Source organism: Oncorhynchus gorbuscha, linkage group LG22, assembly GCF_021184085.1.
Source record: "Oncorhynchus gorbuscha isolate QuinsamMale2020 ecotype Even-year linkage group LG22, OgorEven_v1.0, whole genome shotgun sequence".
Taxonomy (NCBI): Eukaryota; Metazoa; Chordata; class Actinopteri; order Salmoniformes; family Salmonidae; genus Oncorhynchus; species Oncorhynchus gorbuscha.
In genome coordinates, this window is record NC_060194.1 from 10,956,695 (window position 1) to 10,975,695 (window position 19,001).

At 43.2% G+C, this 19,001-nt stretch overlaps 1 protein-coding gene across 2 annotated transcripts in view; it reads left to right on the top strand.

The window, feature by feature from the left end:
- LOC124009542 (homer protein homolog 3-like) overlaps positions 1-19,001 on the top strand; it is a 39,150-nt gene that overhangs the window by 19,182 nt on the left and 967 nt on the right. For both annotated transcript variants that reach the window (XM_046321419.1, XM_046321421.1), the window contains 4 exons: positions 9,953-10,086; positions 10,804-10,960; positions 17,520-17,627; positions 17,980-18,060. In XM_046321419.1, the coding sequence (XP_046177375.1) occupies positions 9,953-10,086; positions 10,804-10,960; positions 17,520-17,627; positions 17,980-18,060 (480 nt within the window). The remainder of the gene's footprint in view (positions 1-9,952; positions 10,087-10,803; positions 10,961-17,519; positions 17,628-17,979; positions 18,061-19,001) is intronic.

Below are 19,001 nucleotides of genomic sequence, written 5' to 3' on the forward strand. Positions count from 1 at the left end.
GCAATCTCCACGCTGTGCGTTACAGGGAAGACATCCTCCTCCCTCATGTGGTACCCTTCCCGCAAGCTCATCCTAACATGGCCCTGCAGCATGACAATGCCACCAGCCATACTGCTCGTTCTGTGTGTGATTTCCTGTAAGACAGGAATATCCGTGTTCTGTCATGGCCAGCGAAGAACCCGGATCTCAATCCCATTGAGCATGTCTGGGACCTGTTGGATCGGAGGGTGAGGGCTTGGGCCATTCATGTCTCAGTTGTTGAATCTTATGTTCATACAAATATTTACATGTTAAGTTTGCTGAAAATAAACGCATTTGATAGTGAGAGGACGATTCTTTTTTTGCTGAGTTTAAATACATTTCCAGTCAAAAGTTTGGACACACCTACTCATTCAAGGGTTTTCAAAACTATAAAATAACACATGTGGAATCATGTAGTAACTATGTAGTAACCACCCTTTTCCTTGATGACAGCTTTGCAAACTCTTGGCATTCTCTCAACCAGCTTCATGAGGTAGTCACCTGGATTGCATTTCAGTTAACAGGTGTGCCTTGTTAAAAGTTCATTTGTAGACTTTTTTTCATTCTTAATGTATTTGATCCAATCGTTTGTGTTGTGACAAGGTAGGGGTGGTATACATAATATAGCCCTATTTGGTAAAATACAAAGTCCATATTATGGCAAGACGAGCTCAAATAAGCAAAGAGAAATCACAGTCCATCATTACTTTAAGACATGAAGGTCAGTCAATTCGGAAAATGTCAAGAACTTAGAAAGTTTCTTCAAGTGCAGTCGCAAAAACCATCAAGCGCTATGATGAAGCTGGCTCTCAGGAGGACAGCCACAGGAAAGGAAGACCCCGAGTTACCTCTGCTGCAGAGGATGCTCATTAGAGTTACAAGCCTCAGAAATTGCAGCCTAAATAAATGCTTCACAGAGTTCAAGTAACAGACACATCTCAACATCGAGCATGCGTTAATCAGGCCTTCGTGGTCGAATTGCTGCAAAGAAACCACTACTAAAGGACACCAATAAGAAGAAGAGACAGCAAAAAAGTGCAGCAAAAAAGTAAAAAAGCAGCAAAAAAGTGCTCAGCATATGTGGGAACTCCTACAAGACTGTTGAAAAAGCATTCTAGGTGAAGCTTGTTGAGAGAATGCCAAGAGTGGGCAAAGCTGCCATCAAGGCTACTTTGAAGAATCAAAATATATTTTGATTTGTTTAACACTTTTTTGGTTACTCTTTTATTGTGCTATTTCATAGTTTTGATGTCTTCACTATTATTCTACAATGTAGAATCCCTTGAATGAGTAGGTGTGTCCAACCTTTTGACTGGTACTCTATATATATATATATATATATATTGTGTGTGTGTTCTAGACACGATTCATTGGAATGCTGCAATGACATTCCTGTGTCCAAGAACGTTTAAAAAACATAGGACATTCTGTGATGATCCCCTGGAGGTTTTTGTCTAGTTCCTGGCTATTTCCGGGGACGTCCCTTAAGACGTTTTTCGCCTGATGGTCCCAACGAAATGTCTTAAATAAAAATGTTTCATTACACAGCACCCCTTGTTAGTGATGCCAAGCCCATCAAGGCCCTGATTAGTGAACCACTGATCCATTGAACGCTATTTGTCTGTTGGCAAGGTTAGGGGCACCCACACTGTGCTTTCAACTTACATATTTGACATTCATTATTACATTGTGCATGTATACTGTCATTATTATTCAACATGTCCCCACAACCGCTTGGTTCACAGCATTCCTTTGCACCCCAGTAGCTCTACTTGCACATTCATCTTCTGCACACCCGACCATTCCAGTGTTTAATTGCTATATTGTAATTACTTCGCCACCATGGCCTATTTATTGCCTTACCTCTCTTTATCCTACCTCATTTGCACATGCGGTTTATAGATTTTTTCTACTGTATTATTGATTGTATGTTTGTTTTACTCCATGTGTAACTCTGTGTTGTTTTATGTGTCCAACTGCTTTGCTTTATCTTGGCCAGGTCACAGTTGCAAATGAGAACTTGTTCTCAACTAGCCTACCTGGTTAAATAAAGGTGAAATAAAATACAATTTAAAAAATTTGATCATCCAGCTACGCCACCATGTCTGTAACCAGGCTTCCATCAACCATTTGATGTGGATGAATTAACTGACCATTGAAAAAAGTCATGACCGGGCTGATGGAAACAGAAAATGTCAGTACAATTACATAATAGTCAAAGACAATTTGTTCGTTCGGCATGGTTTAACCATCATATTCTAAACTTGGAGTCACGCGATATGTTGTGTGGTCCTCCCACTACGATTCAGGAACGCATGCAGTTTATTAGGCTGCAGATGAAATAAGTTATGTTGAACTTCACAGGGTGGTGAAATTACACAGTTATGAGCTTCATGCTGCTTTCCAATAAATATCAAGGGTTTTATTCTGGCGACGTCATCATCGATGTTTGACGAATAAAAATGATCTTGCTCTTATCCATAACAGGCTAATCTTATCAGGCCAATCTTATCAGGCCAATCTTATCAGGCTAATCTTATCAAGCCAATCTTATCAGGCTAATCTTATCAGGCTAGTCTTAATAGGCTAATCTTAATAGGCTAATATTAGCTAATCTTAATAGGCTAATCTTAGCTAATCTTAATAGGCTAATCTTAGCTAATCTTGTATCTGCAAGCTGTTGGCTAGAGCACACATGCCAAGACCAGAGTGGGCACATTTACCATTAACGCAACAGTGTTTGTGACCAAATCATCAGTAGAGTTGAAAATGTGATATATACATTGAACTTTAGATTTTTATTCGTTACGTGAAAACTAAAGCGAAAAAGTACCTTTTTATGTGCACTACGTCATCACACACTGCTTTATATCTGCAACAAGTCCGTTTGGTGGAAACGCACCACTGGTGGGAAAAAATGCAAGTGTTTTCTTTGTCGATTTTTGAATATTTGCATGGAAATCTGTTACTAATTGGATAGAAACCTATCTCATTTCTGATTTCACCTGATTTGCTACACTTTGCACTTTGAAGTAAATCTCAGCTCTGTTAAAAGTACACTCAAAAATATATGTATTTTTTTATCATAGTGATCAAGGACGATACATAGATTAGTGGCTCACCAATCAGAGCCTTGTCTGTCTTCGCAACAGTAACAAGGGTGACTGGTTATTTGGGAACATCAGGTAAAGTCCTAAAAACGCCTTCAGGGATGTTTCCGGAACAAGCTTGGAACGAGACAAAAACCTCCAGGGGATCATGACAGAACACCCAATCTTTTAAACGTTATTGGACACAATGTTTCCATGAAACGTGTATGGAACATTAATACAGTATCTTGTATTCAGAGAACATGGGAACCATGTTTAGGTGTGACTTAGAATATTCTCCTAACCCTCAGAAAACAAGGCTCATTAATATTCTTGCAACGTCCCATGAAACATGTATATCACATTTAATATGGAATTTTCTGAGAACATGGTAACAACATTCTGGTTAAGTTCTATTTGACATTAAAGGTCCAATGCAGCGGTTTTCATCTCTGTCAAATACTTTCTGGGTAACAATTAAGTACTTTACTGTGATTATCTTCAAATAAAATGGTTAAAAAAATAAACAAAAATAGCTTCTTAGCAAAGAGAAATTTCTCAAGCAAGAATTTTGCTTGAAGAGTTTAAGAGTGAGGAGAGAAACTGAAAACGACCTGTTATTGGCAGAGCGGTTTGGAACCATGATGTCACAAGGCAGGCCAAAACTCCATCCCACCAACACAGGCTGATATTTCAGGCAGTCTTTTGAAACAGCTCTTACACTAAAAGAGCAGTATCATACTTTTCACAATTTCACATTATTTTTAACTTCATAGTGTGAATATATATATATACATTACCAGTAAAAAGTTTGGACACACCTACTCATTCAAGGGTTTTTCTTTATTTGTACTATTTTCTACATTGTAGAATAATGGTGACCTCGCCAGGTAGACCAAAACAGGCTGAAGTTTCAGGCAGTCTTTTCAAACTGCTGTTACACTAAATGGGAATGATCATCTTCACAATTTCAGTATTATTTCAACCTCATAGTGTGGACAGGTATATAAAACACATGAAAATCACGTTTTGGAGTGCACTGGGCCTTTAAGGGAATGGTCTCTTAGAAGCAGTCCTTGCGCAACACTGAACATTCCTATGAAAATGTTAGGTAAGAACCTAATGAGACTTAAAGGAGAAGTTTTCTTTTTAACAACCAAATCTCAATTTTTCATGTAAATGGGATATTATAGAAGGTTCTAGACACCTTTTTTTGTGATTTCACTTGTTTTTGAGAAACTTACCCCAAACCGTAAATCACTTCCTCACCCTCGTTGTGTAGTATGGGGGTCCTGAAAAAACATGAACAAAGGCTCCAAAAACACCCAAATACATCCTTTTAGAAAGGTGGCGAATCGCATCTCTGCATGTCTGGCAGACATATCTGGCAGACATATCAGTGTGGATGACGGATCACCACCTCAAGCTGAACCTCGGCAAGACGGAGCTGCTCTTCCTCCCGGGGAAGGACTGCCCGTTCCATGATCTCGCCATCACGGTTGACAACTCCATTGTGTCCTCCTCCCAGAGCGCTAAGAACCTTGGTGTGATCCTGGACAACACCCTGTCGTTCTCAACCAACATCAAGGCGGTGGCCCGTTCCTGTAGGTTCATGCTCTACAACATCCGCAGAGTACGACCCTGCCTCACACAGGAAGCGGCACAGGTCCTAATCCAGGCACTTGTCATCTCCCGTCTGGATTACTGCAACTCGCTGTTGGCTGGGCTCCCTGCCTGTGCCATTAAACCCCTTCAACTCATCCAGAACGCCGCAGCCCGTCTGGTGTTCAACCTTCCCAAGTTCTCTCACGTCACCCCGCTCCTCCGTTCTCTCCACTGGCTTCCAGTTGAAGCTCGCATCCGCTACAAGACCATGGTGCTTGCCTACGGAGCTGTGAGGGGAACGGCACCTCAGTACCTCCAGGCTCTGATCAGGCCCTACACCCAAACAAGGACACTGCGTTCATCCACCTCTGGCCTGCTCGCCTCCCTACCACTGAGGAAGTACAGCTCCCGCTCAGCCCAGTCAAAACTGTTCGCTGCTCTGGCCCCCCAATGGTGGAACAAACTCCCTCACGACGCCAGGACAGCGGAGTCAATCACCACCTTCCGGAGACACCTGAAACCCCACCTCTTTAAGGAATACCTAGGATAGGATAAGTATTCCCTCTCCCCCCCTTTAAGATTTAGATGCACTATTGTAAAGTGACTGTTCCACTGGATGTCATAAGGTGAATGCACCAATTTGTAAGTCGCTCTGGATAAGAGCGTCTGCTAAATGACTTAAATGTAAAATGTAAAATGTCAAGGCACTCAGTGTTGTGATCCAGATCTTTAGATGTTGTACACATGAAATTGTGTCATTCCATTTTCTGCAGCGTTATATTCCTTTTTTTGCGACTCGAGCCATTTCCCCTATCCAGCTGTCCCATTCTCATCTAGCCTGCTGCTGCATGTAACTGCCAAAATAATGAAACACCAACATAAAGAGACTTAATAGGGTTGGGCTACCACGAGTCTACAGAACAGGTTCAAGGCGCCTTGGCATAGAATTTACGTCTGGAACTTCTTGTGTGGAAGCACCCCATGCTTTCAATATACTTTGTATTCCTCATTTGCTCAAGTGTTTCCTTTATTTTGACAGCTACATGTCTAATGGACAGAGAGGGATCGCTCGAGTCGCAACAAAATGGAATATAACTTGCAGACAGGGTTCGGAATGACCTGCATCACTATATACTGAGAGCTTTGCCGTTTCTAAAAGGACGTATTTGAGTGTGTTTGGATCCTTTGTTCAGGTTCTTTTTCAGGGCCCTCATACTACACAACAAGGATGAGGAAGTGATTTTCTGTTTGCGGTAAGTTTCTCAAAAACAAGTGAAATCACAAAAAAGGTGTCTGGTACCTTCTATAGCATACCATTTACGGTTGTTAAATAAAAAAAATCTCGTTTAAGGGAACGTTATCTAAAGCTGTGGGAACGTTTGTTGTTAGCTGGTAATATCCTCTGGTGACCTCAGCCTCTCCGACACTCCTGTTGTGACTGAGGGCTACAGAGCCTGGGAAGATCCACAGTGTGGACTCTCAGAGGAAAAAAGGGGGTAGATGTAATTCACTTCCCATGCCAAACCTATAGTGTAACAGGAAATTAAGATAGGAGCGATGTAACTGAAAGGATGGCGTATAAACCATGACGGGTAGGGAATATTTTGCTAAATAACCCTAGACTACATTGATATAATAATCATACTTTCCATCAAGGATGGTAAACTCAGGACATTATATATGTTGCCTCAGCTAGAAAGAAAGTTGAAAAATAAACAAAAACATACAGTGACCAGTGAATACTGTTCCATTAATGAGAGAAAGGAGGTACAACACAGCTATGGGGAGTTTGTGGGTGCATAACGTTCAGAGGTAAACCCCTTGACATCAGATTGGATCTTTCAGGTGGCAAGCCCACAGATTCAAAATCTCCAGCCACGGGTGCCAGACCTGTCCCTGCTCCTGGGACAACAGGTCCCTGCGAATGATCTCCGCGAACCAAGGTTGTTTGGGTCAACGGGAGCCATAAGGATCAACGCCGCACCCTCCCTATCGTGGGATGAATCAGTTCCACGGGGGAAATGCGTAAAGGAGGTTCCGAGGCCACTGGTGCACAAGAGCATCCGTTCCCAATTGAGTATTCATGTCCCTTATTGCGAAAAACAGCCAACAATGTGCGTTTTCTCATGATACATAAACATCTGTCAGCCCTGCCCGGGGAGATGCATCACCCGGAGCGAGGGAAAGTGCGCTGCACTCCACAGCAGTAGGGAACAAGCCAAGGATAAGAGGGTGCGAGACCGTCCCTGTCTGTTGATGTATGCTACCACTGTCCCGCTGTTGGTCCTCACCAGCATATGCAGGCCTGCCAACAATTGGAGAAAGCACTTGAGTATTCTATCTACACTGTCAAAAGCTCCAGGTAAATGATGTGCACCGAGTTTTGCGACACTGTCCACAACCCCAGAATTGAACTGCCCACGCACAGCACCCCCCCGCCCTCGGGGAGATGCGTCTGTCTTTATCTCCTTGCGGGATATAACTGGACCCATGGAGGTCCCCAGCAACAACAGCCGTGGGTCCCTACTCTGAGCCAGCGCCCATAGGCATGATGGGGACACCCGGAGTTACCGGTTTAGGTGGCGCGATGCGTCCATGCGGGTATCTATCACCTACCACCGGAGAGGTTGCATCAGCAACAGCCCGGGGGGGGAACCACGGCTATCATAGAAGCCGTCATCCACAATAGGCGCAGGCACTGTGTGTGACCTAGCTGAAATTGGGCCAAGCAAAATCGGAATCCGGCCTCCCTTTGCGTGGACAAGAATGCACGATTCTCAACTGAGTCTAACTCGAGACCCGGAAATGGAATGCGAGATGGAGATTAACAGCTCTTCTCTTGATTCATTATGAGACTGAACATGGGAAACCAGCATGGATGTGTGTAACAGCACCTGCTACCTCAACTCTGCTACCATCAGCCCCAGACACCACATAGGTGCCAAACCTGCTTCCACAACTTTGGTGAAAGTGTGAGGCGAGAGGGAACGCACGGAAGGGAGGACCAGAAACTCGTACGCTACAGCCTCGAAATGGAACCTCAAGGAACTTCGTGTGATATGGCCATATGAAAGTATGGGTCCTTCTGGTCGATGGAGGTGAACCAATCGCCTGGGTGCACTGACTGTAATAACCGGCTGTTCCTGAGCATTCTGAATTTGTGGTCTCTGAGGTGCTTGTTTAGGGCACGCAGGACGTAGGAACCACTCTGACAAAAACGTGTGGGATGCACAACTAATTGTAGCCTGTACCCCAATGTCACTGTTTGCATATTCCAGGGTGACACTACACATGCGAGCCACTGGTCGACACAGACAGCAAGTCTCCCATAAAGTGTGTACAGGGGGAACATGGTTATTTTTTCATTTCCACCATTCTCGACAACTGTGTATCTGACTGGGTGGGAAGGGGCTCTTTTAATTCTGCTCCAATGTGGAGGACACGACACTCTTGACACCGTGGAACTTTGGGTAGAAACAATGTGTTTAAGTGCCAACATTTGCCTGAAGACAAGTCCACTCTGGGTTCCGGGGCTTAGCCTAACAGTGACGAATCCTGATTGGCCGTTGTCACGGCGAACATCTGGGGAGGGAGGAAAGGGGGGACCCCAGCCCGTGCCACCTCCCCTATCTTCACTCTATGTGCGTGGGGGCTGCACACATTAAAAATAGACTCAGAAAACAAAATGATTGTGGAGGTTATCAGGCCCACCAGTCATAGCTACCGGTGACATTGCACCTTGAATCCCAGGTTGAAAAGAGATAGAGCGCTGAAAAAAACGGACCCCATATGTGATAACAGACAGGGCGATTCCAATTTGAATCTGATTCCCAGGAACTAAACGTGTTGAGCAGGAGACAAACAGCTCAGTAATGTGGGATAATAGCATGACTGCCAATCGCCTACCGAGTCCATAACCTGTATCACTAAGCACCTCATAGGAACCGGTGAGCTACAGGGAGGAATCAGCAATGAATCCCAGTAATAAGCCACCAATGGGGAGGGTTGCCCACTTGTGGACAGAGAGCGCTGTGATACTGTATAGCCGCGCCTGAAGCCTGCCCTTATATGGGTACAGGAGCTCCAGCAATGGCCCAACTGTTGTCACAGTACCGAATGCAAGCCTACATCAGCCATGCGACTTCTTCTCAGTGTTGCTAAGCCAGTAGCCAGCTACCTTGCATTATCCCCGTGGGCTAGCACTTGCCAAGCTCACTGCCAGCACAGAGCTAACCAAAGAAAAATGTGTGGTATCTTCCTTCGATGTCGGGAATCTCTCTGATCGCAGCACTGTCCATTTAGAACAACCAAGTCTAGATCGAGAGGGAAACGGTGTCTGACTGTGGCAGACACAGGCGGCAGGGAGTGCCCACTGTCCCGGCCGCCCTGTTACTTCAAGTCGCCTCCCTTAGCTGGTAACAGAGCACACAGCAACCTGGTTTAGCTGGGGAAGCTTCCACATGCCTCAGCCCAGGCAGACAAGACATTTGATACCAAAGCCCCAATTCATTCCCTGGTCCGGTAACTCAGACCCAGCTGAGGTGAGAGGAAGCCATAAGAATTCCATATGTTTGCCAAGGGAACCTGCATGCAACCATGAACTAGGGGAACAGTGTCAGCCGTGGGCAAGCCACTGTTACTGACACCGTCCCTTCTTCTCGCACACAAGCTGACCTGAGTGGGGGCAGTCGGAGCATGCACCGCGTCGAGACATACCAGACAACAAAACGCCAGTATAGCCTTCGCTGCTTTGGTTGCGTTAGCCATCGTAGTAAGCCAGGCTAAACAGGCAGAAGAATAACAGAATCAGTACCAAACTCACAAAACCAGTTCCAAAGATTTAGCACACAACATCCAGGAGGATGAGCCATGCCCTCCTTAAGTGGAATAGTTAAGTTGGAGCAAAGCCTGATAGATTTTGCGTTCCCATGTTTATTTTAAAGAGTGCGTGAAACTTGTTCTGCTCATCTCGTGGTGAAGAGAGGAAGAATTGAAGGAATGAATCCATGCCTTGGGTTTATCACCTGTGGAACGCGGAGCTTCCGGTGAGGCACAGTGTTTATTGGCCTTGTCAGGCGTGATTCCAATGTTTTTTAGTAAAGGGTGCAAGCACGTGCAAACTCCCTATAGATGTGTGGTACTGAGTTGACCGACTGAAAGAGAACCAGCAGACACTGTACCCCTCAGGACTTTGGTATTGGTTTAAAGTGTGTTGTTTGTGTTGTGTTGTGTGTTAGGACCTCAGCGATGAGCTCCAGTCGCCGCCGGTGTTGTGTGTGAATGGTCCTGAGGAGAAGATGTTCCGGAGCCAAAGCGCAGATATCACACTGTCTTCTGAGAAGGAGCGCATTAAAAAGATGCTTTCTGAAGGGTAACCCACTTATACACGCTCTTGTCCTCAACGTTTCACTCAAGCCAGGGTTTGTTTTCATTGTCTGAAAGTACACTGAATGTTTTGTGGAAATGTTCTTGGTCTCAAACCCGACTGTTCCATTTTAGAAGGTAAGATAATTGGTCTGGATCTCAAAGGTTCACACACGAAAACAGAGCTTTGGTAAAGAGGATTTTCCAGTCGTTGCTTTAGTTCTGATGGCCTGTTTTGAATACGCTTTCCCCATTGAATAGAGCTGCTTATGGGACACATGGTCCAGACAAGAGCAAGGGGGAGTGTAGCAAAGCTAATGTGCTGACTCACACAAAGCGAGAGAAGGTTGCATATTACCCTGCTATTCAGTGGCCCATTCTACTCACTCTGCTTTTGTCCCTGTTGCCCATTACACTGTTGTACATTATCACTACACAATGCAAATTTTATGGTTGCTATGGTGAGTTCTAACGATTGGATAATCTCTCGCTTTCTAATGGTAAAATTACATGGCATCTAAGGGCACAGGATCATGGAGCAGGAACATATTTAATGGACCAATTTCACAAATTTTACCCAAGAGTTGGTAAAGTACGGACAATCTTGGTTACCAAGCGTTATCATTAAGCCCTTCTCCACCATGTAGTGAATGTCCCCTCAAATCTGTTCCATTCCTGAGAGGTCAGATGGTGTTTGCCTGAGGTCTCGTACGATGTCTTGCAGGTCTATCTGCGAGATGAACCTGGAGGCAGAGCTCTTCACCCTGCAGGACAGTAACTCCAAGCTGGTGGCGGCACTACATGAAGCTAACAATAACGTGGAGCAGTGGAAGAAGCAGCTAGTTGCCTACCAGGAGGAGACCGAGAGGCTACGAGACCAGGTTAGTGTTGTCACGATGAAAGATCCACCAGATCGCTTTGCTTTCTTTGATCTAGAACTATGGACGCCATTGTCAGATGGGTAAATCCATTTAAATTCAATCACTTTTTGACAGCAGCCATTTTGATTCAAACAAAACGTTCTGCCCATGGAAGAAGTGGTCAGAAAGGGACTTTTTGGACCTGAATGCCAAAACATTAAGGAGATCAAGGTGCTCAAAGTTTACCCATTTTGAAAAAACCCACTATATCGTGTGTTCATCATCACTGGAAAAGATAAACGGTTGAGTTTGATATCATTTAAAAGCTTCTAAACATGGTGGTGAAACTCTTATAGTTTCTTGATAAAAATATATATATTATGTCATTTTATTTTTACCTTTTAATATCAATTATCTAAAAACGCATAAACTTCATAACTTCATATTGAAATATGTTGTAGCTTAGACCCTATTTCACGTTATTTGTGTTTTTTGTGTTATGCCCGCCATCGGTTGAGACACAACGTGCTCTTGAATACACAATGGGTGCATTTTAATCATAGAAATAGGATGCATAGAATGGACCTATCCCTTCAGACCACTGCAATTTATCTGGTACACCATTTAAATGTACTTTTGATTGAAATTGTAACTTCTTATGACTACCACAATGGCCACCCACCGTCGAATGTCAACTTAAATGGTTATGTGTAATCTATCTATATTCCCAGATATTCCCATTCAAGTCAACATTGAACAATTCTGATGTCTGGACCTCCAACCATCTTTGTGGTACCATTTGAACATTTGTCAGCCAAAACATGACACTCACCCTGTATTCAAGATCATGTTGTGTCTGAAGGCAGGCAAACCACAAAAACCTCCGATAAAATAAGTAAAAATAGGGTCTAAACTACAACATATGCAAATATGAAAAGAAACAATGGGCAAATATGTATGGAAGTGATTAAATTCAAATGGATTTGCCCATATCCATTCCCACAAATGCTGAGTGGACCTAATCTCAGTGGAATCATGGGTAAATGTTAAAGTTCAATGTAATTACGCAAGTGCATGCAACCGTTCAAGAAAACAAAATTGTGATAAATACATTGGTAGAATGTAAAGATATGTTACATTTCCGGTTGTAGAATGTAAAGTACAATTAAATACATGACCATGATGAAGATTTGAAGTTATTTTCATGTGCTTAATACCTCACCTCACTTTTCGCTCACACCATAAATATCTCTATGCTGTGACCGTGAGGTCACATTTTGATAGTGAAGGTCACATCTAATTATCAACGCCGGTGCTGTAAAATGCTGCATCCAGAATCGAGACAGAAGGCGGTGGGGCCAGTGTAGCAGCAAAGCCTTATTCAAACATGAACAGGTAATGAGTCACCGCCGCTGATAATGACAACGTTTGAAAGTCTCCGACATGCCCTTTCCCTGCCGGGGAGGTCATGTAAGTTTTGATTGGGTCATTGTTTTTCAGACAATGGGTTTTCGTTTTAGTCTTTGGAGAAAAGGGAAAGGACGCGTCTGTTGGTAGCTCACGTTGTCATCTTTTGACAACACTGGCCTTAAGAGGCTGCAGACCTTTTCCCTGAAGCTTTAATCGAGGTGTGTTGGTTGGTTTGGATTACGGGGCACCCCTTGCAGTATGTTAAACATGCTTTTTGCATGTTCTCACTATCCCACCTATGTTTCTAAGGCAGAGGGTGTCAAACTAATTTTGCCTGTGGGCCACATTTGGTCTTCACTGAGGTCCGGAGGGCTGCACTGAAATTTGTGTTATAAAAAGAAACGTCCTCTCATGGTCAACTGCGTTTATTTTTTAGCAAACTTAACGTGAAAATATTGGTATGAACATAACAAGATTCAACAACTGAGACATTAACTGAAAAAGTTCCACAGACATGTGACTAACAGAAATTAAATAATGTGTCCCCGAACAAAAGGGGGGGGGGTCAAAATCAAAAGTAACAGTCAGTATCTGGTGTGACCACCAGCTGCATTAAGTACTGCAGTGCATCACCTCCTCGTGGACTGCACCAGATTTGCCAGTTCTTGCTGTGAGATGTTACCCCACTCTTCCACCAAGGCACCTGCAAGTTCCAGGACATTTCTGGGGGGAATGGCCCTTGTCCTCACCCTCCGATCCAACAGGTCCTAGACATGCTCAATGGGATTGAGATCCGGGCTCTTCGCTGGCCATGGCAGAACACTGACATTCCTGTCTTGCAGGAAATCACACACAGAACGAGCAGTATGGCTGGTGGCATTGTCATGCTGGAGGGTCATGTCAGGGTGAGCCTGCAGGAAGGGTACCACATGAGGAAGGAGGATGTCTTTCCTGTAACGCACAGCTTTGAGATTGCCTGCAATGACAACAAGCTCAGTCCGATGATGCTGTGACACACCGCTCCAGACCATGACGGACCCTCCACCTCCAAAACGATCCCGCTCCAGAGTACAGGCCTCGGTGTAACTCTCATTCCTTCGACGATAAATGCAAATTCGACCATCACCCCCGGTGAGACAAAACCGCGACTTGTTATTGAAGAGCACCTTTTGCCAGTCCTGTTTGGTCCAGCGACGGTGGGTTTGTGCCCATAGGCAATGTTGTTGCCGGTGATGTCTGGTGAGGACCTGCCTTACAACAGGCCTTACAAGCTCTCAGTCCAGCCTCTCTCAGCCTATTGTGGACAGTCTGAGCACTGATGGAGGGATGGTGTGTTCCGGGTGTAACTCGGGCAGTTGTTGTTTCCATCCTGTACCTGTCCCGCAGGTGTGATGTTCGGATGTACCGATCCTGTCCAGGTGTTGTTACATGTGGTCTGCCACTGCGAGGACGATCAGCTGTCCGTCCTGTAGCGCTGTCTTAGGCGTCCCACAGTACGGACATTGCAATTATTTGCCCTGGCCATATCTGCAGTCCTTAATACCCCCTTGCAGCATACTTAAGGCACGCTCACGCAGATGAGCAGGGACCCTGTCAGTAGAAAGGGTTAGGGTTAGTCCAAGGCCTAGGGATTTCGTTTTAGTCATTTCAAATGTAGACTGAGGTTGAACCACAAAACAGACCGCATTGAAGTTTGATACAAGCTCTCAGGCAGGGTTTCCCAAACTCAGTCCTGCCCGATTCAATTAACCAACTCAAACTTTTCTTATCAAGGACCCACAAAATAGTAGATCTCCCTACTAAGGTTTTTCTTTTGTAATATATATATTTCCACATATTTTCATGTGTAGACCTATAGGCTATAATATTCCTTTAATGAGTAGTAAATAATACAGGCTTCATACAGACATTGGTATGTCAAGTTCAAGGACTTTTTCAAGCACTTTATTGTAATATTCAAAGACCTCAATTATATATATTGTTATAGGCATAATACAACAACAACAAAAACTCCCAAAAAGTATGCATTACCATTTTAAGAATAATGCATTTTCTATACTTTTCTAATGACATTATGCATTCAAATTATTATTACGTTTTAAAATATGTCAGAATAATGTGGACATAGATTGGATGTATGAATGGTGATTTGAATACTGGTTGATGTTGCAAGCTCATTAATAAAGTCTATTGTTTTATTTAACTAGGAAAGTCAGTTAAGAACAAGTTATTATTTTCAATGACGGCCTAGGAACAGTAAATTAACTGCCTTGTTCAGGGGCAGAACGGCAGATTTTTCGGCTTTGGGATTCGATCTTGTAACCTTTCAGGTTTACTAGTCCAACGCTCTAACCACGAGGCTACCTGCCGCCCCATTAATAAAGTCTATGTGGCGGTAGCAGTAATCTCACCTTCGCCATTTGAGATGTTGGGTCATTGTATCGGGTTTTTAAAACAAGCAAGTGACCAAAAATGAGATTCCTATGTATGAAAAGTTCAAGCCAACATTCGAAGTTGTCCTCATAAGAACCCCACATGGTTTTTACAACAACAACAGACCAGCACAGCATCCATCAATTGAGCAGCAGGCAAAACCTGATCCTAAATGACATCACTGCATAAAAAAACATGATTGTCAGTGGCGGTGGATAGGAGAAACAGAAATATAAATAATATTACCAGATTTACAGTTAGGCTATAATAAAACCAATATTTAATTTATCGAAAAATAAAAGGACAGAATTTTTTTATTTTCCGTGGACCTCCCCAGTTTGTAAACCCCTGCTCTAAGGCATTATTAGTCTGAATGCAGAGAATCTCAACCATCTGTGGCTTAGAGAGTACACATGGACTCCCATTTTACCTCTCACCCCTGAGATGTATTTGAGAAAGTATATAATACTGTTCTTAGTGAATATTCTGTGACGACTAGACAAGTGGATGATGAGACATTCTCCAATGCATCATTGCTAGCTGGGTCCAGTAAATGTAAAAGCTTTGTAAATTTTTTCCAGTTCTATGTCATCAATATCTGTTCAGGGTCGCTGGCTGCTAAGTACTGAGTCACTAGGGGATTTGCTGGCTCCAAGCCTGTTGGTGAAATCCTTTGGATTCATCAACCTTTGGATTCGACCACTTCAATGGTTTGAGTGGTGCAAGCTTTTCTCTGTCTAGCCAGAGAACATTGATCTCAACAATTATTTTACCACTTCATGCAGTGTTTCACTGCACTGTGGATATACATCAACAGTCCCAAATGACTACGATCCTCCCGTCTTTACATTAATCGTCCTCGAAAAAGGCAAGCCATCCAGGTCTAGTGGACTAAGATCTCTCGCTTTTTAAAAATCTGAATTGGGCGACCAGGTGGCTGAAAATGGTTCACGTCTCCTGGGGGTGGAAGAGAGAGGGGTTTGTAGGACAGCGATATCCTACATTCAATGCCCTAGTTAGGAGAAAAATGAAAAATCACCAGAGGGAGCTGGCAGCTATCTGCCCCCCCCACCCCCCTCCACCATACACAGTTAAAAATAATCCAGCCTCTCTCAAGGCAGAGACCTTTTCGAGATCTCTTTTTTAGTTTAGCTCCTATTTTACAGGCTGAGTTAACACTGCAGTGAGGTTTCAATTCCCCATTACCTGATCATGGTGGTGTCTCGGTCCTTGGCTGGCGCAATAAAGGCAGCAGCCTTGGCCATGGTAAAGGGGGGGATCAGGGGGATGTTGTATGCTGTGTGTATTATTGAGAACACAATATCTGATCCTCGCAGGAGGCATTATGCCTTTGACTTTATCATCCAATGAGAGATATTTATTTTAACTACTCTGTACTAGAGCTTTGTTGCGTGCCAGTTTTTGTATTTGGGGCTTTGTACTGTTGTATATGTTTCGTGTGTATGACTCATTGTTTGGTTAGCAAGAGATGCTGCTTTTTTTGCATGTCTATGAACAGTATTTGTAGGGGGCACTGCTGTTACTTAATTGGGTTGAAGAGGGATAAAGGGGTTGGGGGGGGGGGGGGGGGGGTATCCTGCGGGAATTATCCAGGTTGAAAGATGGCAGGGTTCCTCACTTTTCCTGTATAACCAAGGACATTTTTATCCACAGATGGGGGAAAGGGTTTTGTATTTTCCTTTACCTGCAGTGTGGTAAAACAAAGCCAAACGCATGGATTGTTCTCAATAACCTGTAAATATCAGGATGTAGGATGGGACAAACCGAACAACTTCAATGACTAATTTCTCTAAACGGGGGGGGACGACGTCACCTAATTCACTGAGAATACATTACATAGGATGAAGAAACAATACTGCTCCATACTACTTGTCAGACACAGAGAACTGATACTAAAGTCCTTGAACACGTTTATACGTGTTGTTGGGGTGGGATTGGCGTGAAGTCTGGGAGGTCCGTGAGTAGCTTTTGACCATTCCTTTGGATTCCACATGTCTGACTCATTGTTAGAAAAAAGTTAGCTCCAAATCGGATGTTAGATACTATATTTATTGAATGTTATATGAATCCCATACATTAAACTGTCCAATATGCGTGCAATACAATTAGCTTATATTTCAACCAAATAATGTTGCAGTAATGCTAATCTTATCCGTTTCCAACAACAGAAACCGTTTCAGAACTATCTGAGATGGTGGGTGTCAAAATCCTATTTCTTGTGCTTTTTGAGGTGGAAAGACCCTATTAAAGAGAAAAGATTCTGAAGGATTTGAATGACCACAACTGGGAATACACTGTAAAATGGCAGTGGCAAGCTGTAAAGACCAGGGATAATTCCTTTCTGGACTCAAGTATAGTACCATTCATGAGTGCAATCTATAAAGTGTCAACAAGAAAGTTGGACCCAGGGGTCCTGTCACACGTGTCACAATAACGTTCCTGCTCCCTGTAGAGATCTGACAGGAGCTGCAGTCTCAGGGTAGCCTAGTGGTTAGAGCGTTGGACTAGTAACCGGAAGGTTGCAAGTTCAAATCCCTGAGCCGAGAAGGTACAAATCTGTCGTTCTGCCCCTGAACAGGCAGTTAACCCACTGTTCCTAGGCCGTCATTGAAAATAAGAATTTGTTCTTAACTGACTTGCCTAGTTAAATAAAGGTCAAATTAAAGTCTATGATCATTTCCCCTGGTCGTGACTGAAACCTCTCGTCTTTTGGCAGGTGGCTGATCTGGAGGCACATGGCGGACACGGCCCTAGTGACACGCTCAAAGATGAGTTGACTCGTTCTCTGGAGGAACTGGAGGCCCTGCTCAAGGCTAAAGATGAGGTTAGGGGGGCAAGATATACACAGGGGAAAAGGGAGGTATTGTAGGTACATTTATATGCCCTCCGGCAACAAGTGTAAGGCTGTTCTACTCATGCTTATGGATGAGGGTAGGGGGAGATGTTTCTAGATCAGACCAAGGCCGAAAGTAGCTGAGTTTAAATGTTTTAAATGGGATTTTATACCATTTTATAGATGGAGAACATAGTCTTATCACAAAGCTGGCAATTGAGATCAAATCAGTGGTCTTTAAATGGAAGAAAGGCCCATGTGAACCTGTAACCGTCCTTTGTTTTGTGGTGCTGACGGCAAAGGTCCTTGGGCTAACTTGTCAATGATTATGCTTGTTTTCCAGGAAATCCACATTCTGCAGAACAAGAAAGAAGAATACCATGAGATGGAGCAGGAGAGAGAAGAGGCCATACACCGATTACAGGTAGACCTGCACACTGAAGAAGGCACATTTGGTAAAACCTTGCATGAGCAAGAACAAGAGACTGAAAAACAGCTTCTATCGCAAGGCCATCAGACTGTTAAATAGCCATTACTAGCCGACTACCACCCAGTTACTCAACCCTGCACCTTAGAGGCTGCCGCCCTATGTACATAGACATGGAATCACTGGTTTAATAATGGAACACTAGTCACTTTAATAATGTGTACATACTGCTTTACTCATTTCATGTATATACTGTATTCTATTCTACTGTATTTCACTCAAATGCCACTCTGACATTGCTGGTCCTAATATTTACACAACCGTTCAAAAGTTAGAGGTCATTTAGAAATGTCCTTGTTTTTTGAAAGAAAATCACATTTTTTGTCCATTAAAATAACATTGAATTGATTAGAAATACAGTGTAGACATTGTTAATGTTGTAAATGACTATTGTAGCTGGAAACGGCAGATTTTTTATGGAATATCTACATATGCTTACAGAGGCCCATTATCAGCAACCATCACTCCTGTGTTCCAATGGTACGTTGTGTTAGCTCATCCAAGTTTATCATTTTAAAAGGCTAATTGATCATTAGAAAACCCTTTTGCAATTATGTTAGCACAGCTGAAAACTGTTGTTCTAATTAAAGAAGCAATAAAACTGGCCTTTAGACTAGTTGAGTATCTGGAGCATCAGCATTTAGGGGTTCAATTACAGGTTCAAAATGTCCAGAAACAAAGAACTTTCTTCAATAGTCAATTACAACATTAACAATGTCTACACTGTATTTCTGATAAATGTTATGTTATTTTAATGGACAAAAATGAGCTTTTCTTTCAAAAACAAGGACATTTCTAAGTTACCCCAAACTTTTGTACGGTAGTGTACGTATTTTTTAATTCTATTCTTTTACTTTTAGATTTGTTTATGGTTGTGA